The sequence below is a fragment of the Bufo gargarizans genome, chromosome 9 (genome assembly GCF_014858855.1).
Source record: "Bufo gargarizans isolate SCDJY-AF-19 chromosome 9, ASM1485885v1, whole genome shotgun sequence".
Lineage (NCBI taxonomy): Eukaryota > Metazoa > Chordata > Amphibia > Anura > Bufonidae > Bufo > Bufo gargarizans.
In genome coordinates this window covers 118,801,721-118,828,628 of record NC_058088.1, presented here as the reverse complement: position 1 = coordinate 118,828,628, position 26,908 = coordinate 118,801,721, and the positions used below count along the sequence as shown (strand labels likewise).

The following is a 26,908-nucleotide window of genomic DNA, read 5'->3' as shown; positions in this document are numbered from 1 at the left end:
GGGTACAACGTGTGTTACCAGGAACTGTCCATTCACATGGAAGGTACATAATGCAGTCCTGGGAACTGTCCAGTCACATGAAGGGTGCACGCTGCAGTACCAGAAACAGTCCAGTCACATGAAGGGTACACTCTGCAGTACCAGAAACAGTCCAGTCACATGAAGGGTACACTCTGCAGTACCAGAAACAGTCCAGTCACATGAAGGGTACACTCTGCAGTACCAGAAACAGTCCAGTCACATGAAGGGTACACTCTGCAGTACCAGAGACAGTCCAGTCACATGAAGGGTACACTCTGCAGTACCAGATGCAGTCCATTCACATGACGGGTAAAAGCTGCAGTACCAGGCACAGTCCATTCACAGGGCAGCTGCAAGCTGCAGTACCAAGGCATAATCTATTCATATGAAGGGTACAAGCTGTAATACTAGGAACAGTCTATTAAAATGAAGGGTATATGCTGCAGTACCAGACACAGTCCATTCACATGAAGTGTACATGCTGCAGTACCTTGCATAGTTTATCCTCATAAAGGCTACATGCTACAGTACTAGGCACAGTCCATTCACATTAAGGGTACACACTGCACTAGCAGGCATGGTCCATTCATATGAGGGGAATAAGTGGTAGTACCGGAAACAGTCCATTCACATGAAGTGTACATGCTGCAGTACCAGGCTTTGTCTATTTATATGAAGAGTACAAGATGCATTACCAGGAACAGTCCATTCACGTGAAGGGTACATGCTGTAGTACCAGGAACAGTCCATTCACATGAAGGGTACATGCTATAGTACCAGGAACAGTCCATTCATGTGAAGGGTACATGCTATAGTACCAGGAACAGTCCATTCACGTGAAGGGTACATGCTATAGTACCAGGAACAGTCCATTCATGTGAAGGGTACATGCTATAGTACCAGGAACAGTCCATTCATGTGAAGGGTACATGCTATAGTACCAGGAAAAGTCCATTCACGTGAAGGGTACATGCTGTAGTACCAGGAACAGTCCATTCACGTGAAGGGTACATGCTGTAGTACCAGGAACAGTCCATTCACGTAAAGGGTACATGCTGTAGTACCAGGAACAGTCCATTCACGTGAAGGGTACATGCTATAGTACCATACGTAGTACATTCACATGAAGGATACAGGCTACAGTACCAGGAACAGTCCATTCATGTGAAGGGTACATGCTATAGTACCAGGAACAGTCCATTCACGTGAAGGGTACATGCTATAGTACCAGGAACAGTCCATTCACATGAAGGGTGCATGCTATAGTACCAGGAACAGTCCATTCACGTGAAGGGTACATGCTATAGTACCATACGTAGTACATTCTCATGAAGGGTACATGCTATAGTACCATACGTAGTACATTCACATGAAGGGTACAGGCTACAGTACCAGGAACAGTCCATTCATGTGAAGGGTACATGCTATAGTACCAGGAACAGTTCATTCATGTGAAGGGTACATGCTATAGTACCAGGAACAGTCCATTCACGTGAAGGGTACATGCTATAGTACCAGGAACAGTCCATTCACGTGAAGGGTACATGCTGTAGTACCAGGAACAGTCCATTCACGTGAAGGGTACATGCTATAGTACCAGGAACAGTCCATTCACGTGAAGGGTACATGCTATAGTACCATACGTAGTACATTCACATGAAGGGTACATGCTATAGTACCATACGTAGTACATTCACATGAAGGGTACAGGCTACAGTACTCGGCATATTCCATTCATATGATACAAGCTGCAATTCCAGGCACAATCCATTCACATGAAAGGTACAAGTGGTACAAGTTGCAGTACCAGACACAGTCCACAGGTCAAAGCCACTCATACAGACGAGCTGCTGTGGTTATTGTACTGATCAGCAGGGACCCTGGAAGATGGAATCCCACAGATTTACACTGATGGTCTATTCTAAGGATACATGCTATAATGTACATGTATGATAGTATGCTTAATAGCAACAACGTATTCATACAGTTTAAACTGCAATGCGATGCAAAGAAGCAGTAAAATGGAAATTGTTAAATGTTTGCTGCATACACTGTGTTCCATTGACAACCTGTAGGTCACATACTTGGGAATCTATGTATACTAATTTTCTATACTTTCACAGAGTGTTCCCATCATACTCATAGATTTTGAAAGATGGGAGCAGTAGTACTCGTACTTGACCACTGCTCTATTCCAACTTCTCCTTGACACAGTTGTATGACAGGGTACTTGTGTGGTGAAATTGGTGGGGTTCAAGCTACCACCAATCTAACATTTAGGATAGGTAGATATATGATAAATGTCTTTATATATTACTTTAACTCATGAGGAGGTTCATCCTTTAAACATGCTGGATACATGGAACTATTATTTATCATAAATGGCATCTTATTACAAGGTCCAAGACAAAATTTCATTCAATGGGGATTCCTTCACAGTAATAAAACCTGACTAAACATACCTTCACACTGATATACAGCGACCTTATAAATCAGTGATGACCAACCTCACATGTTGTAAGCGCCTCATGTGTGGACTTTCACTTCATCAATGGGCCACATATCACAGTTAGTGCACACACAGATGTGTGGTTGTCTCTCTCTGTAAATATAGATACAGTATATATATATATATAAATATATATATATATATATATTTAGACTCGCTCTGGTAGACAGGATTAGCAGACGCAGTATTGAGGCAACAACAAGTTCTTTGGATCACAATAGTGTAGTGTTTTATTCACACTTTAGACAAGTGACAAAACAGTCATATTGAAACAAAAAGTCACCTTGCGGGGTTGGTGGTAAATCACACCATGCGGCAATTCTGCCTCAAAGAGTCCTTGCTGACAGCAGCACCAACCTGTTTTCACGCCAAATAGGTAGCAAGCCTTCATCCAGACACCAGGCTCTCATATCCCAACACAGAGACCTGGCTTCTGAGCCCAGCTGCCTATTTAAGGACAGCCAGGTGCTGCCAAAACCCGAAACGGCATTTAAAATCTGGTCTGGTATTTGACCTCACCTGGCTGTAAATCAGCCCAGCAGCACATTCTGGGAGGAGAATACCTGTTTTTCCAGACCAAACCTCTCACTGTGTCACTATATATATATATATATATATATATATATACACACATATTTTTTTTAAAGCTAAAGACAGATGTATGCAGAAAACAGATTTTAAGAGATCAGTTCATGTTTTATCATATGAAAGACAAACCATACACAGAAGGCCATACATTGATGAGCATACATAAACCTACACATGACCTAACTTATATTGATAGGAAAGATGCTCCCATGACAGGTCAGAGAAGACAGGAGCTCTTCTATTCTGTATGGTTGTGTACAGGAATGCTTATCCCTGATCATTATTCTAGGGCAGGTAGCAGCACCGTATGAAATGGTGGTAAAACATCACAGGAGGGTCAATCCACCAGTCAGTTTAGTCGCTCTCCTCTATGCTATTTCCAGTTCCAAAGCATCCTTTCTATGGACTGGTGCCCATAACTGAACATTCCAGATGAGGTCGCACCAATGCTTTGTAAAGTGGTAATATTACATCCCTGTCCCGCGAGTCCATGCCTTGATAAATGCATGACAATATCCTGGTGGCCTTAGAAGCAGCTGATTGACATTGTATACTGTTATTTAATCTACGATCTACAAGGACACCCAAATCCTTCTCTATAAGTGACTCTCCCAGTGTTACATCCCCTAGGACATATGATGCACGGAGATTATTATTACCAACAGAAACCAATGTCCTGCATGTGGTTCCTGTAGTCTGTGAGGTGAAATAATAGCACTTCCCCATTCCTATTCTCAACAATCTTATTTAGACTCCATAAGATAATTATTAACCACAGTTTCCAGTTGCAAATGTTGTTTTCTGATAGTTGTTAAACATAATGGAAATATGGTTCCATGATGTCTGATAAATGATAGATTTCCTCTGTGAATGTGGTCAGATATTTAGATTTCTTTAAATCCCTTTATGGCTCTGATGGTCATAGATCTTGAATTGCCTTTTTATTTCTGAATTTATACTCATCTTTTCTTCTTCTGTGTATCACAGATCTGAATCAATATGGCAGAAGGTTCCAGGTAAGTTACCAGAACACTGTAATTACACTAAGCATTGTGGGTAAACTCTTATGATTCAATCCATCATAGATCCACAAGCCATACAATCCATGATTACGCTATCTCCTACTTATATAATGTTGGCCACTGTCCATTTTGTAGATATTCACATGGCAGTTTCGAGTTTAAGAAACAGATCTCTCATTTGCAGCTATCTTAAGATTTCTACATTTATTTGCAGAGTTTTCAAGAAAACCAGTCCTGATGGGAAGGTAAGAACATGGTTTCAAATAAAGATAAATCAGCTGTTGATTTTTCACAAATAATATACAATAAAAGCCTATGATAACCGAGCTGTTTGCCTCCTCTCCTAGTTATCGATCTATCTTGGAAAGCGGGACTTTGTGGATCACGTGGAGTTTGTCGAACCTGTTGGTCAGTTGTTATACAGCTATGGTAACAATACTAAATGTCTTTCCAGAATGTTTCCATCTAACTTCACAGTTTTCATCTTTTTGCAGATGGGGTGATTTTAATTGATCCAGAGTGTCAAAAAGACAAGAAAGGTGAACTAAATGTTCTTGCCGATTTGTCCTTGACATTTTTCGATTATGTATAGTAAAGCACGTGCTCCTTGACACCAGGTTAATGACACACCATTATCTCTATGCAACAAATCTATTCTATTTGCAAAGAACAAATTCCCAACTTTTCCTCTAAATTGGCAGATCAATGCAAAGACATGTTTGGATGCCAGTTATGTATCCATAAGGCACTGACAATGTCAGGGATGAATTGTGTATACCTGTGGTTGTTTCAGAGACATGGCATACCATTTCTTGTGTCCTGCACATGCGTTGCTTATTAATTCAACCAGTCTATCAATTTTTCTAGTGTTTGTGTTACTGACCTGTGCTTTCCGCTATGGTCGGGATGACATGGAGCTCATTGGCTTGAGTTTCAGAAAGGACCTATATGTGCTGTCTTGCCAAGTATACCCCCCATTGCCTGAGGACAAGAAGCCGTTGACCCCATTACAAGAGAAACTAGTTGCAAAGTTGGGGGATAATGCCTTCCCTTTCTGTTTTAATGTAAGTAACTTCCCTAATGCTTGTTAATGGGAGTTATGACGGGACTACAAACTTTCTTTTACCTTCTTTATTTTACCATTTTCAGATTGACAAGAACTTGCCATGTTCTGTGACACTGCAACCAGGACCAGATGATGGTGGGAAGGTAAGCATTGCAAAGGATAAAGAACATGTTCTGCTCACACTTTCAGTAAAGTAAAATCATTTTCCAGAGACCAGAAGTTTTATCTGATATTCATTCAATGTCATAATGTCAACATATAGATGATGTCATCCCAATGATAGCAAAGAATTCAGCATTGACCTCCATGGGAAATCCTCCGTCATTTTAGATGCTTAGCGCAGTTAAGACTTAAATACAAGGAATGGGATAATCCTCGCTCTGCTTCTCCTCGGCACTTGTCTTCATATGTCTTTTCTTGCAGCCCTGTGGAGTGGACTTTGAGGTGAAAGGTTTCAGCGCAGAAAATGCAGAGGAGAAAGTCCACAAGAAGTAAGTCCATGTTTTTCTGAGTAATGAATACATTTACATGACTTAATTACAGTAAGAGAGGCAACTAGATCGGCAAACCATATTATACTGTCTGACTCACCGTCGGTCCATTGAAATATGAGCTTTGAAAGCAATTTGCATCAGAATTCCAAAAAGGCCAACAAGTTGGGAACAAACGGCAGCTACATAATGCAAATGCCGCCAAAATAATGACATCAAACCCTGAAAAACTGTAGCTGAAGTTTAAGCTCACTTAGTGAGGAAAATTGCCATTCATGTGGTCGGCTGAAGGCCGCAGGGGGCATCCATTTGTGGTTTAGCTCCATTCAATGAGCAGGTCCACAATACTGAAGTTGAAAAGCCGCAGCAGAAACCACTGTGGTTGTTGCAAAATAAGGCTGAAGTTGAGACAAAATAACCCTTTAAAGGAAAGTGTCACACTGAATATCCAATCCAATCGGCAGGCAGAATGCTATAGAGCAGGAGGAGCTGAGCAGACTGATGTATGGTTTTTGTACAACTTGTCATTTATAGAGCTAACGTTCTGCTAATTCTAGGCTTAGGAGTCCAGTGGGCGGTCTCAGTGACTTATTGTTGTACATACAGTCGTACATATTACAGATTCCCTTTAAAATGTAAACTATAGACTCAATAGTTACCAAGACCTAGATCAGCACAAAGTGAAAATAGACATCTATAAACTCTACCATGAAAACCTATGAAGGGCTGCTATTTAGTGGTCACTTGCATGCATAATGGGGCCAACCATGGAAGTAAGGAGGTGGAGACCTGGATACGGTGTAATGAAGCATGAGTCTGATGATAGGTTACATGGTCATTTAGAGGCTGCTGCCATGAATCTAGCAGTACCGTGTTAACTGAGGCTCTACATTTGTAATGTCATATCTCTTCCCACAACTAGGAACACAGCGCGGCTTATTATTAGGAAAGTCCAGTATGCCCCAGAGGTCAGAGGACCAGCCCCATCTGCAGAAATCACACGTCAGTTCATGATGTCAGACAAGCCACTGCAACTGGAGGCCTCACTAAATAAAGAGGTAATAGCTTGTGTTATTTAGGTCTTCTCTCCTAATGTTTTAGCATGCATCAATATATAAGACATCACATCATCCTTGTGTGGATCCATGGCACATCATACTGCGTATGAGCCTCAGTGTCTGCTGTAGTAAATACATGTTGGATTTGCACGGGCAACCTTAAGGCTAGTTTCAGACTAGCGCGTTCACTCCAGAAAACCAGCTCCATGTGAGAACTGCATTTCCCGTTATGGGAAGCACGCTCACCTGAAACTAACCTAAGAGGTCAATGCACGTGCTGACAAACAAGGTTACAGTAATCTTTCTGGACTTTTTAGGGCTTGCAAACCTACATTCCTTCCTCCAGGGCCAGTTTAAGCATAGAACGAACAGTGCACAGGGCCCACCTGAGTCACACGACCAAGATGGTTAGGAGGCTGCAGCATGTCCTGATTTCAACTGTATCTGCATCCTGAGAATGCAGATACAGTTGACTACAATGATGATACAGGGAGTCATCAGTTCCCTGCTCCACTACTCCCCAACCTGTGTCCTTCCGAGCAGACAGGTGCGATGCAGTGACTTCATCATGCAAAGTTCTACTGTGTAGAGGCACTGAGGAAGCACTCGATTGTGAAGAGGGCACTGAGGGGTAATAACTACTGTATGGGGCACTAAGGGGGCATAACTACTGTGTGGAAACGCTAAGGGGGGCCCACACATTACATTTCTACACTGGGCCCACCAATCTGTTAAAAAGGTCCTGCCTCCCTCATATACAATACAAAAAGTAAGGCGATGAGAAGGCTGAAATTGCAGTAGACACATGCATTGTTCAGTTGGTATGGTTGTAGCACTACATATCTGTCTGTAGCCAGTTTGTATATACTGTTACAGTCTGATAAGGAGAGGTTGGGGACACTACTGAAGTATGACATTACTGATAATACGTGGAACTAGCTTGTACTATCATGATGAATGTGACTACATAGTACTACTAATTCCTCCATTTTCACATATAACAAGAAGTACACATAAATGAAGGTGGATTTACGCTGCCTGATTTTCAGGCAGATTATCTAGGAATGATAATTCCTGCAAACTCTTATTCCCGACAATATAAATGTGCCGCCGATCGCCCGATGTTTATCAGATGATCCTGTCGTTCATGCAGGCACATCAATCATTGTTTCAGGACAGCAGATCGTGCTGTCTAAAGAGCGATCGGCTGCCCAGAAGCAATGTTTCTGTATGGGGCAGAGGTATCACAGTTGCTCACCCTGTGAAGGAGGTCGCTGTATGTAAATGCGGCAGTCTCCTTCACCTAATGAGCAGACGGTTGTCGGGAAGGAACAATCGGCTGTAACATCATGCGGTGTAAGTTTCATTGTGTTTCAGAGCTGTGGCACAAAGGCTTCTAGACTAGGTTATTTGAAGTGATAATCAATAATGACAAAGACTAGATTACATGACGTGATAAATGATTGAAAATATTATATACTTCCATGTACAGTATATATGGGAGATCTTTCCAGTAGTTACATATCAAGAGACATGATCTCAGTATTCTCATGTCCTTTAGGCCTCATGCACACGATAGTGTTTTTTTGCTTCCGCAAATTGTGAGTCTGCCCAAAAAACGGATGCGGCATCCGTTTTTGGGGAGGATCCGTTTTTTTTTCACAGATCCCTTGTTATAAATGCCTATCCTATCCTAATAGTACTATGCACAATTTTTTTTGCTGAAGGGAAACACAGACAACGGACGCGGAACACAAATGGATGAACTATCAGCATTTTTTTGCTAACCCATTGAAATGAATAAGTCCCCCTCCTATCCGCAAAAAAAACGAAACGGAGAAAAGCCGAGAAAAACAACTGTCATGTGCATGAGGCCTTATTCTACTAAAGTTTTACTAATAATGGTTATATGTCAATGCACCCTGCAAAGTAAATCACTGGATCATTGGATAACTAGAAGATACCAACAAAACATATAACAAAAGTTTAGCTCGTTACCTGAAGACTTACATGTACAGGATAGATAGATTCTGTTCTTATTAATTTGGTTTTCTATCTTTGAAGATGTATTATCATGGTTTTCTATCTTTGTAGATGTATTATCATGGTGAACCAGTCACAATCAATGTGAAAATCAACAATTCAACCAATAAAATTGTGAAAAAGATCAAGATCACAGGTATTCATTGAGTACATAAACACAGCCACCTGCGCGGGGAGCTAGTAGGAAGGGAGTGGTAGTTGTGACAGAGAGTAGTGATGGTGGTTTATGGTGGCTGTCTTCACTCTAGTGCTCTCTGGGGCCATGCAATGACTCGAGAGTGCACCTATTCTTTCCTCGGGGCACACCCTCTGTCTCTTGGGATTTTCTGCCTGGTGGTAGTTGGGGTGCCTTTGATGATGAACAGTTGGCAAGGCAGGAGAGCAGATGCTGGACCAGCAGTGGGCTGATGGAGTTAATGACAAGGCCCAAGTGGTTGCAACAAACAAATTCTTCACTGAATAGATAATGGGGGTAGCAGTTCACACAGCAGCAATATGTACAGTTCTAGAGTATGTTACAGAGTAGGCTTCTCCCAATAGTTGAGTATAGGCATTAGGAATTATGGTAGTAGTAGTCCTCCCAGAGTCTCACTCTAAATTCACTGTGCAATCTTCCCAAATAACCACAGGTGTGCAATTCTCATTAACTCTTTCTGCAGTTCCCAGTTGTAGGGTGTAGATCTTCCATTACAAAGCAATGTACCCTTTACACAAGCAGTAAAGTCTTATTGACATAAACGTGTGGTACCTTACTGTCTGGATCCAATATGTCCTTGGAGGTTCTAGACCATCTGTAAATGTCTGTTCTCAGTATTGTACACTATTCACTTGCTTACCCAATTTATACAAAGCAATTATTCTCATGTCCTTTAGGCCTCATGCACACGATAGTGGTTTCCTCTGGGGTAGTCTCTCAGTTGAGTTGCTCTCTGGCATCTTTCAGTCTCAAGAATGGTGTTTCCTGGATGAGGCTTCTCTTTGGGCTTACCTTGCAGGAGCTCACACATGCAAATCTTGTCTCTACCTCAAGACTAGCTCCAGCCAATGGCTGGGACCAGCCCATCACTAGGCTAATACTGCCAGTGTTAACTGTTTGTTGTCTATACAGCATACAGAACCTTTGAGGATACACAGTGCATAAATAAATTAGTACTTTTAACTATTAAGGCAAGGTACACCTTTGAGGGCAATGTTTTGTAATTATTTAAATGTGAAGCCCTTTTTTTCTGTACAGGGCTGTGATGCTCTAGTAGCAGGATCTGGATTTTCTCTCTGCTTCCTCAACCAGCTCACCTGAGCTCCTTATCTCTGATTCCTGACATTATAAACACTCATTATAGTTCACTTCTTTTATTACTGTTAAGAAATGTTAAGAATATGGCTTAAATAAGTTTTTATGACCATTTAGTAATTTAGAGTATTATTAGACCAGCACAAATTGAAAGTAAAAAGTACAATTCACACAGCTAGATAAACAGTTAACCTGTTGTGAAAGAACGGCTCAATATTTTTAATGAAGACCAATAAAAAAAAAAGATTTTTAGCCCAAAATGAGTAAAATGAAATCATAAAACAATTGCCACCGAAGGCAATTAACTCTTGAAAAACAATGAACTTTTAGCACTGATCCGCTGGGTCATTGAATAAAGAAAAAAATAATAGTCATGATTTAGAATTATTTAAAGGGTTGGTCCTAGACTAAACAATATGGATATCTGTTCTCAACAGAGAATACTTACAGTTTAGTCTATACCAGGGGTCAGCAACCTCTGGCACTCCAGCTGTTGTAAAACTTTAACTCCCAGCATGCTCCATACACTTCTATAACAGTTCTGAGAACAGCCAAGCAAGTGAGCATGCTGGGAGTCGTAGTTTCACCACACCTGGATTGCGGAAGGTTTCTGATCCCTGGTCTATAGTCTCAATGTCCATTTAGCCAAGATCTCAGGGACCTGTATAGACTGTGTGTTTGTTGAGGCATAAACTGCATACAGTCTAAAATGGGTATCCCCTAGTTTTGTAAAATGTCCTACGATGATGAGCTGTTCACAGGAAGTCAGTGTCATTGCCACCTCTCACCAAGAGAAAAGACCTTCATTGGTAATTAATTAGAGAAATAAATCAAATGGGACCTCCAGAGGGAGTGCAGATTGTTCATTAGTTGTCCATTCTGGCTAACAGCACCTACAGTAGACAGAGCATTAATGCACAGAGAATGCCCTTAAAATTACTACATGTGGACACATACAAAATTGTGGTCACATCTTGGACTGGAGATCATTCCGCAATAATCCTGCATGCTATACAGCCCCTTTATTTATTTCATGCTAATCCTGATAGTACAGTTATAAAAACTTAGTAAAACATTGAATGTCACTTAAAGGGGTTCTCTGAGAATAATGAGTGTTTAGCAAGTGCCCACAGCCTGCTTCTCTAAACAGAATAGTCATACTTACCTGCTCCCAGCCACTCAGGTTCTCTGAGCTGCCTCAACTGTGTTCATGTGTTGACATCCGATGCAGCATGGACACGGTCACATGCTCTGCTACCGCCAATGACTAGCTTCAGCAGTGACGTGCTGCTAGTGGCCATGTCACCGCTGAAGCTAGTCACTACTCATGCTGCACTGGATGTCAAAACCGTGAGGACTAGAACATGGACACAGTGGAGGCAGCGCAGCACGCAGGACAGGAGTAGCGGGGAGCAGGTAAGTATCAATATTCTGTTTAGCAAGGCAGGCTTGCTAAAAACTCATTGTTCTGGGAGACCCTCTTTAAAGGCTATGTATACCTTTGGGGTAATTTCTTTATGATTGCATTTTACTCCATTTTGGGCAAAAAAAAAATGTTCAATTGGTCTTTTAAAAAAATGTTAGAAAAAAAATGTTTCTCAGATACAAGGGTTAACAAATCAAGTTTGTTTGCAAGCTGTGACTTTCTGTTTTCTTTCAATCCTGTCACCTGATGGCTTATGTGTAGCTGTTATCTCTGATATCCTGACCTCATAAACATATCAGTAAGCACATCAGTTTGATAAGAATTGAGCTAAAAAGAGCATTTATGAGGTCAGGAATTGTTTAGATGAATAATAACCTACCTCTGTGTCATTTGTCACTTCTGCTGAAGTCAGTTTAATATAGTAACATAGGGGGTCAGTTATTGTTTTAGATGCCGATCTTATTAAGGCCCCTGTGCTGGTGGTGGATCGCCGAAGTTATGTAGAGGTGTCTGCCTCTACATAAGTTTGGCACATCCAGCGCCGCTTTTAACCCCTTAGTGACCACTAATACACCTTTTTACTGATGTAAACAAAGGAGATTTAAGCTAAACAGCTTGCTTTAACCCCTTAGTGACCACCCATACGCCTTTTTACGGCAGTCACTAAGGGGCCTTAGGCTGGGCCGCCGCTTTTTTACGGCGGCCCAGTCTAATCGCTGCACGGGGTCTACTATGCAGCGGGGAGCAGGGACCTGGCTCTCACATGAAAGCCGATCCAGGCTGTTTAACACTTTATATGCAGCGGGCAATGGCGCCCGTCGCATGTAAAGTGCTGACAGAGGGAGCGGACTCCCTCTGTCTCCCATTGGCACCCCGCAAATGCGATCGTGGGGTGCCGATGTGTGTGAAGGCTGGCTGGGGTCTCGTGTAGGCCCCAGACAAGCCTTAAGTAATTTTCAGCAGGCTGCGTCTCTCTGGCACAGCCTGCTGGTCAATGTCAGAATAGCACTGACATTAAAATGCAATGCACTATAGGGATAATGCATTGCATTTTAAAATCAATCAGAATGTTGTCTGTTATAGTCCCCTTGTGGGACTATTAAGTGGTAAAAAAAAAAGTAAAAAAAATTACGCTTTTTTTCCATTAAAATGCGCTTTTCAATGAAAAAAATTAGCAAAAAAAAATCTGCCCCTTATGTTTGGTATTTCCACATCTGTAATGACCCAGACATAAATATCATGTAATTTATCCCCTACGGTGAACGCCATAAAAAAAAAAATATACAGAATTGCTCATTTATTCTTCGTTGCCACAGAGAAAAAAATTTAATAACAAGTGATCAAAAAGTGCCACTTACTCCAAAATTCTACCAAGAAAAAGAAAAAAGTTATGGGTCTTGGGAAGTGGCAACGTGAAAACATTTTTTTCTTTAAAAAAAGCGTTTTATTGAAAAAAAAGTAGTAAGATGGAAACAACTATATGTATTTGGTATCCCTGTAATCGTAGTGACCCAGAGAATAAATATATTATGTTATTTATACCGAAAAATGAACGCCATAAAATTTATAACGTAAAAATGCAGTGGCAGTATTGCTGTTTTTCCCATCTCCCTCCCAGAAAGAGTTAAAAAAAAGTTAATCAGAATGTTATGTGTACCCCAAAATGGCGCCATTAAAAACTATAACTTGTCCCGTAAAAAAACAAGCTCTCATAAAGCTATATAGATAGAAAAATATAAATATTTATAGCTCTTGGAATGCGACGATGAAAAAAGGAAGAAAAACGCTTGGTCAGTAAGGCCCAAAACAGGCTGGTCACTAAGGGGTTAATCAATGGTTATATATACCCAAAAGGGTGCATTAAAAATTAAAACTTGTCCTACAGAAAATAAGCCCTCATGCAGATACATTAATGAAACAATGAAAAAGTTATAGCTCTTGGAATGCGATTTAAAAAAAAATGTGCGTGGTCACTAAGAGGTTAAAAGTAAGGCAGCTTCCGAGCTAGCTTACATTTAGACCATTTTCTATGCCTAAACCAGGCATAGAAAGTGATGAATGAGACAGGCCTGCCGCCCGTCCCCTTCCCTGCTACGCCCACTCAGACCTGGCGTGAAAAGGGAAGAAGTTGCGGTGCAAAACTGTTGCGCTGCAAACTGCGCCTGAAATAAGTCTAATATAGGAGTATTTCAGGTTAATGAATGACCTCCATAGTTTGTAAGGCTAAAAAAAAAGTCCATCCAGTTCAGCCTTTTGCCCTACAAAGTTGTTATGGGATCAACAGTTCTCCAGAAATCTAGTAACTATAACCTGTAATATCACTATTACACTCCATCACCAGATGTATTATCTGTCCTTATTACTCATGTGTGTCACAGCCTGACAATGGGTTTACGTGACCTGAACTCATAGGCATGCTCAACATATCCACCCCACCCAAAACTTTTTGGGGGTTATTTCTATTGCTTGTAAAATTCTTGATTTTCTTCTCTTCCTATCTTTCCCATGACTATGTCTCCTCTCTTCCCATCTCTAGTGGAGCAGGTGACAGATGTGGTGCTGTACTCGCTGGACAAATACACAAAGATTGTTTTCAGCGAGGAAATGAAGTGAGTAAATAAAATGGTCCAGAGTCCACGTCTTCCTTCTGCCTATTAACATTGAAAGTGCCATAAACCATTTCTAAGACATTTTTGTGACCAGTGAGAAGAGTTGCTGGGATCTGCTGGGCCCCAGTTTAGTGCACAGACAAATAGTAATATGGATGCATACATGCTGATTTACCATATTGATCTACTGTGGTATGGCGCTTTATTAGTAATATTATGACACATAGCAATGATTCCTTACTTTACAGCAGGGGTGCACAACCTGTGGCCTGGGGGCTACGTGCGGCCCTTGATATCATTCTGTGCGGCCCCCAACCATCTGGTGACAGACATGTATGACTATGTCTTGTGGCTGCTCACATGCATTTTTCATGTATTCTCCCATTAGATGGGAGTCTTGGAGGTGTAAGCAGACATTTATGGTATATACTGTATGTACAATATGCCTTAAATACAGTATATCAGTTGGTAATACCCCTTTAACTTTTATTTTCGGCCCATGGGATTTCTTCAGTCTGACAATGTGGCCCCCAACCAGAAAAGGTTGCGGACCCCTGCTTTACAGTCTTAAGTCGTCCATTATGTAAATCATCAGAATATTGAAAATAAATATGAAATATTGAAACTGCAAGTTACTTTATTAATCAATCTGGAACAAAACCTGAAAGATGCGCCATACACAGAGGAGGGTTAGTGTGAAACTAGCTAGCCTTACTGCATATAACTAGTGACGGCTGCTCTAAAATAGGACAACATATACTGTATGAGAAGGGGAAGTCAGTTTTCTATGATTGTATTCAGTATTTTCATGGAAAATGCTTTTAAAGGGAACCTGTCACATTGAAAATGGTGTCTAAACTGCATGGAGCTTGATGGAGAACAGGAGCAGCTGAGCAGATTGAGATATAGTCTTATTGGAAAATATTCCATATAACTTATATTTCATTAATTAATTAGATTTCTGATCATTCTGGGCTTTGAAGTCCAGCAGGCGGTCCTATCAGTGATTGACAGCTAGAGGGAAGGCTGTCAGTCACCGATAGGACAGAATGAGCAGGGATAGAAGTATATAAATTACAAGTTTCACTGAATCTTTCCCCATAAAATGATATATCAATCTACTCAGCTCTTCCTGCAACTTACATTGTATTTTCAGTGTTTGGCACAAAGATAAAGGTCTGCCACCTACCGTACTTTGAGCGTTTAGGACTACTCATATCATGAAATAGCACAGTTGTCCAACATAAAAATAGTACCGTAATTGTGTCTGTCCCACATCCACAAGCTGAAAAAAATATTTTATAAAGATATGCAAGTAAGGGCCTGCAAGTGTCCAGGTGCAGCGTTATGGCCGCAAGAGCTAAGGCCCCTGTCCAATGTGCCCACATAACTGCTCCTCTGGCTTGGAAATCTCACAAGAGTGCCAGTCACTGCCGGGTCCGCGCATGCGCACTGCTCTGCCCACTATGGGCAGAGGCACCGATCTTAACAGTGCACATGCTCAGGCCTGGCAGTGACCAACTCTCATGCGAGATCTGAAAGCCAGAGGGGGAGGACAAAGTAGGAGCGGAGGGCAGGCCAGAGGACTACAAGGGGAGCAGCGATGTGGGCACATCAGAGAGGGGCCTGAGCACTTGCGGCCATAATGCCGTCCCTGGACACATGCGGGACCTAGTTTGCATAACTTTATAAAATGTTTTTTTCAGCTTCTGGACGTGGGACAGACACAATAAAGGTACTATTTTTATGTTGGGCAACTCTGCTATAACATGATATGAGCGGTCTAAAATGCTTAAAGTAGATGACAGCCTCCCTTTAAAGAGGTATTACTAACTGAAATACTGTTTTATGGCATATCAAAGATACAGTATATAGTATACATGTCTGGAAACACTTCCAGGACTCCCATCTACTGGTAAAATACATGAAAAATACATGTGAGCAGCCACAAGACATAGATGTACCAGATGTTTGGGGGCCGCCCGTGGCCTCTGGCCCGCAAGTTGTGCGCCCCTGCGTAAGTCTTGCTTCCCCCAGCATACAGAGGGATTGATGGCTTTTCTTGCTATACGGTCATACAAGATTTTTCATTCAATGGCAGTATTGTGTGGGAAATATATGATGGTGTTATATTGGCACTATGTTGTGGTAGTATTTGGATACAATATGGTAGTATTATTTAGGTACTGAATAGCAATAAAGTGTGAACATTGTATGGAAGTATTATTTTCCATTGTATAGTATTCATGTATATACATTAATAAATAGACCTACATATAAAAATGGATGTTACAAGGGCATTATCTCCTGTTTCTCTATAGTGATACTGTAGCAGCCAATTCATCATTCTCCCGATCATATTCAGTGACTCCACTACTGGCAAGTAACCGGGAAAAGCGTGGTCTAGCACTGGACGGCAAGCTGAAGCATGGAGATACTAACTTGGCATCATCAACAATGTAAATATACACCTAATTATCTGCATCCTGCTGCCATTCTTTAATATCTGATTTGATTAGTCACAATTAATGGTTTTCTTTACTAGTTTTCTCCTTTATTAATTCCCTGGCAAAATTTTATGACATTTTTAAAATTTCAAAATGTTACTTTGTTAATCAACTTTTTTTTCTTTCAGTATGCGCCCAGGAATGGACAGGGAAGTGATGGGCATACTGGTATCTTACAAAGTCAAAATAAATTTGATGGCATCCAGAGGCGGGTACGTGCCCTGATAAAAAAACACTGGGCTAATTTACTATGGGATGGTTGAGCCAGAATATTGGTGCAAATGCCTTACACCCCATTTATTAAGGGCTTCAAGCACTTTTTCCACAGCGCTCATCAAGGGGACATGGCTTAGTGAAAAGTCAGGGTGGCTTTTGATGGAATGGAATGGCTTAAGATATACGCAGGCATGGGATCCAGCCGGTTCTCTCCGGTTCTGCCGAACCGTTTGTTAAAATTACAGGCGGTTCGCAGGACCGGTGAGAAGCAGGGATCCCGACCCGGTCCTGCAGCTGCGCCTGCACCAGTGGCGTAGCTATAGGGGTGGGGGCGGAGCGGAAGCCGAGAGGAGAGGCCCTGTGTGACGCGCACTGTGCAGGGCAGCTGGGCAGGCGAAGTGAGGAGGGGCCGGGGGAGCGGCTTCAGTTGAGGTGCGACGCAGGACTTAGTCACGTACCTCACTGTGACCTCCTGCGGCGGATCTCGCGAGATGACGCGATGACGCGGCGCGGGAAGGCACAGTGAGCGAGGCATTGGTGACCGCCTGTACCAGGATGCCACAAGCTGTGAAGGAGAGAGAGGTAAGTAATAATTATTTCTCCTAAGCAGGTGCCTACTCCACCTTCCCCTCATCCTGACCCAATGTTTAGATTCTTTTAGCCAAACAAGAGTTATGGATGGGGTTGATGACAATATTTAAGGTGGCCACACACAGGGAAACACATCTATTTTGCCCACAGAGTAAGAGCAGCTTTTTTAAGCGGTACTCCACTATGTAATGGCCCCCTCTTTATTATTAATATAATGGCCCCCTCTTTATTATTAATGTAATGGCCCCCTCTTTGTTATTAATGTAATGGCCCCCTCTTTATTATTAATGTAATGGCTCCCTCTTTATTATTAATGTAATGGCCCCCTCTTTGTTATTAAAGTGGGGGCCATTATATTAATAATAAAGAGGGGGCCATTATATTAATAATAAAGAGGGGGCCATTATATTAATAAAAAAGAGGTGGTCATTATATTAATAATAAAGTGGGGGCCATTACATTAAAAATAAAGAGTGGGCCATTATAATAATAATAAAGAGGGGGCCATTATATTAATAATAAAGTGGGGGCCATTATATTAATAATAAAGAGGGGGCCATTATATTAATAATAAAGTGGGGGCCATTATATTAATAATAAAGTGGGGGCCATTACATTAAAAATAAAGAGTGGGCCATTATAATAATAATAAAGAGGGGGCCGTTACAGTAATAACAAAGAGGGGGCCGTTACAGTAATAACAAAGAAGGGGCCGTTACAGTAATAATAAAGAGGGGGCCATTATATTAATAATAAAGAGGGGGCCATTATATTATCAATAAAGAGGGGGCCATTATATTAATAAAAAAGAGGGGGTCATTATATTAATAATAAAGTGGGGGCCATTACATTAAAAATAAAGAGTGGGCCATTATAATAATAATAAAGAGGGGGCCATTACAGTAATAACAAAGAGGGGGCCTAAGGCTTTTTAAAAGTTGAGTGGTATGTGTGTAGTGTATATATAGTGTATTTGTGTGTAGTGTATATATGGTGTATGTAAATATGTCGTGACTGTGTTGCATATATATGGTGTATGTAAATATGTGTCATGACTCGTGACGCGCTGCGTATCCACCGCTGAGTAGGGAACCTGTTGTTAAAAATTTGAATCCCACCCCTGGATATACGCAAAAACTGCGCTAGAATTTTGGAGCACCAGATTTAACATCCAGTATCAGCCACTATGATAAATCTGGCATATCTTTAGACTTTCCAGACTATTAACCAGAAAGTAATAGCAAACCCGCCCCATTATCCCTGGGCCTGGAGTTCTACTGTAGGGAAAGTTAAATATTAAAAAGTTCTCATTACAGAAATGGGCTTCCCATATAACCCATGGACATGACCAGGTCCTCCAGAGAGAGACAGACACCCTTTACAGTCTCTTTCCACTGAGGCTAATTGATGGGAATGCTGAAACGGGGCCCCATCAATTAACTCATAATTCCCTGGTCATACACATTAGATTAATGTTGGGAAAAACAGATGATTTTGGAAGGACTGGCTGACAGGTTAAGGGTACTTTCACACTAGCGTTATTCTTTTCCGGCATTGAGTTCCGTCCTAGGTGCTCAATACCGGTATTATCCCCGTCCAAAATTCCGGAACACTTGCCAGATTGCTGGACCCGGCATTTTTTCCCATTGAAATGCATTAAAGCAAAACTGATCCATTTTTGCGGTCTGCGCATGCTCAGACCGCAAAAACCGTGAAAAAAATAAATGCCGGATCCGTTTTTCCAGATGACACCGGAGAGACGGATCCGGGATTTCAATGCATTTGTCAGACGGATGCCATCAGTTTGCATACTGCCTGCCGGAATCCTCTGCTGCAAGTGTGAAAGTACCCTAACACGTAAGGGCGCAGCACAGTAGTCTCCTAATGTATGCTGCCATTGGGTCCAAACATATCCGATCCTTTAGGCAATAAGCAGGGACAGAGAAGTAAATAGGCACACCTGAACAAATCCATCTACAGTCACTGTCCGAAGCAATGCAGTGTAATGTTACTGCAAGCATAACTAACTTTCAGTTTTTTCAATTTCCAGCATTCTAGGAGATCTTACCTCAAGGTAACTCCACAATTACTTGTATGTTTATATATGTGTTATGAACTCTTTATTATAACCATAAGAGAGGCTTTCAGAAAAACAACTGTTGGAAATTGTAGTCTATGCATGTACCATTCTACCATATACCTCTTATTCTCTAGTGATGTCGGGGTGGAACTACCTCTTGTACTGATGCACCCAAAACCATCTGAAGGTGAGTCTAGATATGGATTGTTAACACTTAAAAATATAATTCAGGAACAAGAAGGAAGATGAAATGGTCTACTGAGGACATTAGTTAGACCTTTACATATGGTTACTGACACACATATGATATATACAGGGCCCTCACCACTACAACTAGATACTGGATGTATGTTTAGCGGAAAAATCTAAGTAGAAATGCACTAACATCTTTAGCTTCTGAAAAATTGGGGATTGTGAAAGAAATTAAACATGGTATGCATGAAAGAAATAGATATGAGAATACATCTTAACGAGCTTCTCCAAGAGTATATATGTGACAGCTTACAGAGTGAGCAGTAGGCTGGGGTGGAAGGAATGCCCTGGTGTATTCAGCGTGCCAATGTGAAATAGATTTGCACACAAATCCTTGTGAACATGAAAACAGATGGATTTTAGAAGGTAACTGTAAAGCTGGTGCACTATTTAGTCATTTGTATATAATCTTAGTGAACTTGTCAACTAATAGTTTTTTTTTTTTTTGCGGGGGGTTCTAGAACTTACAGTGTCTCACAAAAGTGAGTTCACCCCCTCACATTTTTGTAAATATTTCATTAGATTTTTTCATGGGACAGCACTGAATATATGACACTTTGATACAATGTAAAGTAGTCAGTGTACACCTTGTATAACAGTGTACATTTTGGGTGCCCTCAAAATAACTCAACACACAGCCATTAATGTCTAAACCGTTGGCAACAAAAGTGAGTACACCCCTAAGTGAAAATTGCCAAATTGTGCCCAAAGTGCCTAGAGTTCACTAGAGCTTCACAAGTTGTCACTGGAATCCTCTTCCACTCCTCCATGATGACAGAGCTGGTGGATGTTAGAGACTTTGCGCTCCTCCACCTTCCGTTTGAGGATGCTCCACAGATGATCAATAGGGTTTAGTCTGGAGACGTGTTTGGCCAGTCTAGCACCTTTACCCTCAGTTTGTTTAGCAAGGCAGTGGTCGTCTTGGAGGTGTGTTTGTGATCGTTATCATGTTGGAATACTGTCCTGCGCCCCAGTTTCCAAGGGGAGGGGATCATGCTCTGCTTCAGTAAGTCACAGTACATGTTGGCATTCATGGTTCCCTCCATGAACTGTAGCTCCCCACAGTCGGCAGAACTCATGCAGCCCCAAACCATGACACTACCACCACCATGCTTGACTGTAGGCAAGACACACTTGGCTTTGTACTCCTCACTTGGTTGTCGCCACACACTCTTGATACCATCTGAACCAAATAAGTTTATCTTAGTCTCATCAGACCACAGGACATGGTTCCAGCAATCCATGTCCTTAGTCTGCTTGTCTTCAACAAACTGTTTGCAGGCTTTCTTGTGCATCATCTGTTTGCAGGCTTCTGGGATAACAGCCATGCAGATCAATTTGATGCAGTGTGCGACCTAGTTCATCTTTCTGTAGAGCAACAATTCGTTTTTTCAGATCCTTAGAGTTCTTTGCCATGAAGTGCCATGTTGAACTTCCAGTGACCAGTATGAGAGAGTGTGATAGCGATAACACCAAATTTAACTCACCTCCTCCCCATTCACCCCTGAGACCTTGGAACACTACTGAGTCACATGACACCGAGGAGGGAAAATGGCTAATTGGGCACAAGGGGTGTACTCACTTTATTTTGCCAGCGGTTTAGACATAGTTGTTTGAGTTATTTTGAGGGTGCATCAAATTTACACTGTTATACAAGCTGTTATACTACTTTACATTGTATCAAAGTGGAATATCTTCAGTGTTGTCCCATGAAAAGAGAATAAAATATCTACAAAAATGTGAGTGGTGTACTCCAGTAATTCTGTAGATATTAATGGCCTATTCTCAGGGTATGCCTTTTATATTAGATTGCTGGGTGTAGGAACAATTAGCTGTTTCAGGCAGCCACCAGCACCACAAACTACACTGTGGACATCAGGCTCTGTCTACTGTGTAGTTGTGGGTGACAGCTTACTGGCCAAAACAACGGTGTCAGACCACCACCGATCTGATATTGCTGATCTATCCTGAGGATAGGTCATCTATATCTACATTTGGAATAAGAAACCAAACAGGGCAAGCAGACAGGAAGAAAATAAATATAATAGAACATTTTCTCGCAGATAGAGCACAGAAAAAGAGATAGGTTAATAAGTACAAATAGGTCATCGTTCACACTGCAGATATAGATAATAAAAGCTCACCTTATGACGTTTTGATAAAGCATATCACTTGTGTAAGCTTGTAGCAATAATCAAGTGGGCAGACGCAGCTAATGCCCAGTTCTACACGTCTTAGGTGCCAGACAAGTAGAAGTATTGTAACGGTAAAGTGGTGACTGTGACTTCCAGTGACTTAGTGACTGGCGTTAGAGGGCATAACCTTCCCAGTAGGGGAATGACCTGAAGCAAGTGTGTTGTATATAAAACTTGGATCAATAAATTATCATTGTCCCTTCTACTTGTCATTGTGTCTACTGGGAAGGTCATAATCATAAAAGCAACATCATCATGGCCACTGCATAGCATCTGTGGTCCATTTGTAAAGGCAAGAAGATATGTACAGCTTGGCAGCCAGTACAGTAATGGTCCCCATACATAAGATGGCTGACCAATCCTTCTGAAATCATGTGTACAGCTACCTAAACGGGTGGAACAGCATGGCCAAAATAGAGACAGCCAGTCCTCCAAATGTACGCTGCGAAAAAAATAAAGTTAGACCATCAAATTTAGAGAGGGTCTAATGTCACCTTTCCAATTAGAACCTAAGATAGAGAGATGTAAATAAAATATCTGGAGATCTGAAGCTAAACTACAGGGGTTACATACAATGGCGCTCATTTACTATCATGGTTGTGCCTGAATTCTGGCGTGTACTGTGTATTCCTGGCACAATTTGGCAGATCTCATTTTAGAAATGAAGGAAGTACGCCAAAGGAATAATCCACTATGCTTCAGTCGCCACTGGGGAGTGGTTTTGCACGAAAGAAGTGTCGCTTTGTGGGAAAAGTGAAATAGCTTAATATGCCCCATTGTGCTCCCATAAGAGTGACATCCACAGAGCCTCCATAACAAGTGACATCCACAGTACCCCCATAACAATGGCATCCACAGTACCCCTATAAAAGTAAAGAACATGGCTGGGTTGTTATGGGAACCTGGTGTAAAACTGCGTATGTCACTGAGGCAAAGCGTGAAGGACCTGCAAGCTTCTATTGGCCAATAGGGGGTCGTGTGATTATGCCATATTTGCTTTTGCATAAATTTTTTTTTTTTATATCTCAAGAACAGTAGGTCCTAGAGAGCTGAAACCCAGTCTAGGCGTTGGTCCAGGTGTTTGGCCATGCATAATGAAGAGACAGACAAAATAAATTAATTATATATTTATATGAAAATAAGGATACACAGTGTATAGTGCAAATTCTTTCATCCAGCATCCAACAATTGAGAAAGCTTGATACTTTGGGCATAAGCAGAAAATTCCTCAAATTCTGGCATTGTGCTCATGCTGTGCCTTGAGGTGCATCACAGTGTAAGATCATAACTAGGGATGAGCGAATCAACTTTGGATTAAACATAACATAATAACTTCATAAATCAATTTCTACTGTAAAAAAGCATTTCCCGAACTCGGGTTCGGGAAATGTTTTTTTACAGTAGAAATTGATTTATGAAGTTATTACCCGAAGTCTCGCGAGACTTTGCGAAGCAATATCTTTGGCTCATCGGAGCCAATACATTGTAATACTGTACGGAGCGCTTACCTAAGATTTCTTTGGTGTCATTTATTTGAGTATTAGGTACTTGGTATAGTAATGCAGAGAAATATTGACATAAACGTATCTGATAAGCTGGGCATACACATTACCAGTGGGGAGAAAGCCACTGGCAGACATCTTATTTCCCCCAGAACTAGAGGGGATACCTGCTGTTGGGGAAGAATCGGGAGGCCTCCATACACCTTAGATTCGATGCCAGATTTTAATTTGAACTGTGTATGGGCATAATAACCCTTTATGTATTTCTTTTCTTTTCCTGCTTGTATCTTGGATGTTTTCAGTTTCAGCAAGGTAAGATGAATCTATATATACAGTATATAACTGATCCTACTGGATCTTCGCATTAACTTTTCTGTAATACAAATCATTTTATTCCTCCTTAGTTAGTTAGTATGTGGACACTGATGTGGATGATGATAGGTCCTTTTGACAATATCGAAAAAAATAGAGCATGGAAAGGGAATGATGTGCTGATAACAGGGACAGCTTCAAACCAACTGTTAGACTTGATGCCAAGTCTGATTTCCTCACCAGTAGCATGGGTCTTAAGGTCTTCTTTGGTTGGATCAATGTCCTGTAATAGGTCCAAATGCCAATGATGCTTCATGTATCTCATAAAGAGCCGTGTTACTATGTTAATAGTAAGGAAGCTGGTTTACATTTAGAACTGCGCCTCTTCATAACTTCGGTGGACCCACCGCCAGATATAGGGGTTAAGAACGGTGTGTAAAACGACAGTCTTAATAAATGACCCCCTATATATACACCAAAATGGTTCCTAAAAAAAATTACAACTCTTCCCGCAAAATAAATAAAAATTAGAAGAAAAAAATTAAAAAAAGTTATAACTGCTGGAATACGAAGGGGGAAAATATTACTGGTACTTAAGGGTACTTTCACACTTGCGGCAGAGGATTTCGGCAAACTGATGGCATTTGTCAGACGGATTAGGTGTCATCCAGAAAAACAGATCTGGTATTTATTTATTTTTCAAATTGTTTGTGGTCTGAGCATGTGCAGACTGCAATGCCAAATCCGTTTCGCTGGAACACTCGGGGCCGGATCCGGGATTAATGCATTGCAAAGGGAAAAAATGCTGGATCCGGCATTCCGGCAAGTGTTCTGGAATTGTGGATGGAGATAAAACCACAGCATGCTGCAGTATTGTCTCCATCCTGAAAAGGCAAAAAGACGGAACTGAAGACACCCTCATGCATCCTGAAAAGATTGCTCTCCATTCAGAATGCATAGAGATAAAACTGATCAGTTCTTTTCCGGTATAGAGCCCCTAGGACGGAACTCAGTGCCGGAAAAGAATAACGCTAGTGTGAAAGTACTGTACGGCTAAAATTTATTATGTCACTAAAGGATTAAAAATGCAAATGTGTCCCCTGAGTTGTGCGCCAACAAGATTTGTGCTCCCCGTTGCCGTGCTGCGGGCCGCAATGCACGAACACCGACGGATCGCGGACCCATTCACTTAAATGAATGGCGCTCATGTATTGCGGATCCGCAAATGCGGTCTGCAATACGACAACGGGCAGCACACATTCGTGTGCAGGAGGCCTAAATCTAATCTTGAGCGTCTATTCAATTCCAGTGCAGAGGACGTGGTGATTGAGGAGTTTGCAAGGCAAAAGCTGCAAGGAGAACAAGACGATGACGATGAAAAGGAAGAGGCAGAAAAAAGTTGACATGGTTCCTCTTGTTTAAAAAAAAGTCTACGGCACATTGTGCCCTTCTGTCAGATTCATCTGGTGATTGTAGTCATCGTTTACATCATAGGCATTAATTAGTGCATTTCTATATGTTCAGAAAAAAGAATAAAATATAATGTACTTCCTGCTGGCTTGTGCTGTCTATTCATTACCTGTAATACACCCTTACCTGTGTGCATGCCACTAGTCAGGCCACAGCCGGAATCAGCAATACAGTTATGGGGTCTTGTCTACATGTCAATGCTACCTTACTGTCAGGGGTGCACAACCTATTTTGGTCTGGGGGCCACATTGTCACATTGCTCTATTTCAAGGGGCTGCAAAAAAAAGTGAATCAGCGCTTGTTTGCATCGGCCTATTACACAGGCCAATGCAAAGTGACTGGGGAGGAATGATCACTACCACAGTCATTCCTCCCTCATTCACTTCTATCGATTATCGGTAGCACGTTCCTGATTACACGGTGAGATGTGCTGACGATAAACAGCTTTCATCCTGATAAAATATGCAAATCAGCGGACAAACGAGCGATTCCTTGTTTATGGGCTGATCAGCGGCGCGATTCTACCGGCCAGATATCAGGAATGAGCGCTCCTGTGTGCCCTTGTTCCCAGTAACTGTCCTGACTATCGTGCTGTGTAACAGGGGCTTAGAGGTTTCCTGCAGCATGGGCCTGAAACAGAAGATTCATACTCTCTGCTCCCTGCCATCTTCTGCTTCCGCCGCTGTTTACATCCGGCCGGATATGGGCATAGTCACTTGTACCTCTCCAGCCAATGCCTGGCTTCACTGGTGATGTGGCCACAAGCAGCGTGTCACCGCTAAAGTCAGTCATTAGCTGGAGAGGTTCTGAGGAGGGCTGCTGGCCCTTTAAACCCACACAGCAATTTCCTTTGCAACACACAGAATTCAGCAGCACCTGCTCTTGCCGTTGCCCCTAGCAACCAGTTGTCTCCTGTCAGCAGGGACGCTTGCCCGCATCAGACACCATTTGTGGGGGGTTAGCTCTTATCCGAGGACATTCACACACGTCTTCGCAGACACCAAGTTTTACGGTCCAAAAATTGCTTTTATTTGGCACCTCAGCAAAAACAAAACATAACACAAACACCAGCCCGGCTGGGCTCTAACTAAACATATAATAACCGGACTCACCTAAAGTATACCTCACAGTTCACACACAAAAATCATTTTAATGCCTTTCGCACACGAGCAACGGAGCTGTCCGCATCCGTTGCTCCGTTCCGAGGCCCCGCAAAAAAATATAGCATGTCCTATTCTTCTCCGTTTTGCGGACAAGAATAGGCATGTCTACAATGGGCCGCCCGTTCCGTTCCGCAAATTGAGGAAGGCACATGGACAGCTTCTGTTTTTTGCAGATCCGCGGTTTGCAGTCCGCAAAAACAGCACGGTCGTGTGCATGAGGCCTAACTAGGAAACTCCTTTAACCACCTCCGGACCGCCTAACGCAGATGTGCGGTCCGGAGGTGGCAGCGCTGCGCACAGTCACGCATATACGCGTCATCTGCGCGTGCGCATGCGCAGTTCGCGCCGGCATTTCGCACAGAAGTATTTCGTCAGCAACCTGCCAGCCAATGATCGTGGCTGGCAGGTTGCTGATTTTAAAAAAATCAAATCAAAGTGCCAGATAGCAGATCATATTAGTAAATATGATCTATTATATGGCTGCCTGCTCCTCTGC

The 26,908-nt window shown here is 41.9% G+C and overlaps 1 protein-coding gene across 1 annotated transcript; it reads left to right on the top strand.

Annotated features, from left to right (window-relative positions):
* Positions 1-4,117: 4,117 nt before the first annotated feature.
* Positions 4,118-22,023, top strand: ARR3 (arrestin 3). Its single transcript, XM_044306570.1, has 15 exons — positions 4,118-4,134; positions 4,355-4,385; positions 4,488-4,548; positions 4,635-4,679; positions 5,008-5,204; positions 5,290-5,349; positions 5,630-5,697; positions 6,620-6,755; positions 8,850-8,934; positions 14,052-14,124; positions 16,446-16,583; positions 16,760-16,843; positions 19,489-19,512; positions 19,653-19,705; positions 22,016-22,023. Exons 1-15 carry the CDS (start codon positions 4,118-4,120, stop codon positions 22,021-22,023), a joined length of 1,080 nt encoding a protein of 359 aa, XP_044162505.1.
* Positions 22,024-26,908: the final 4,885 nt, after the last annotated feature.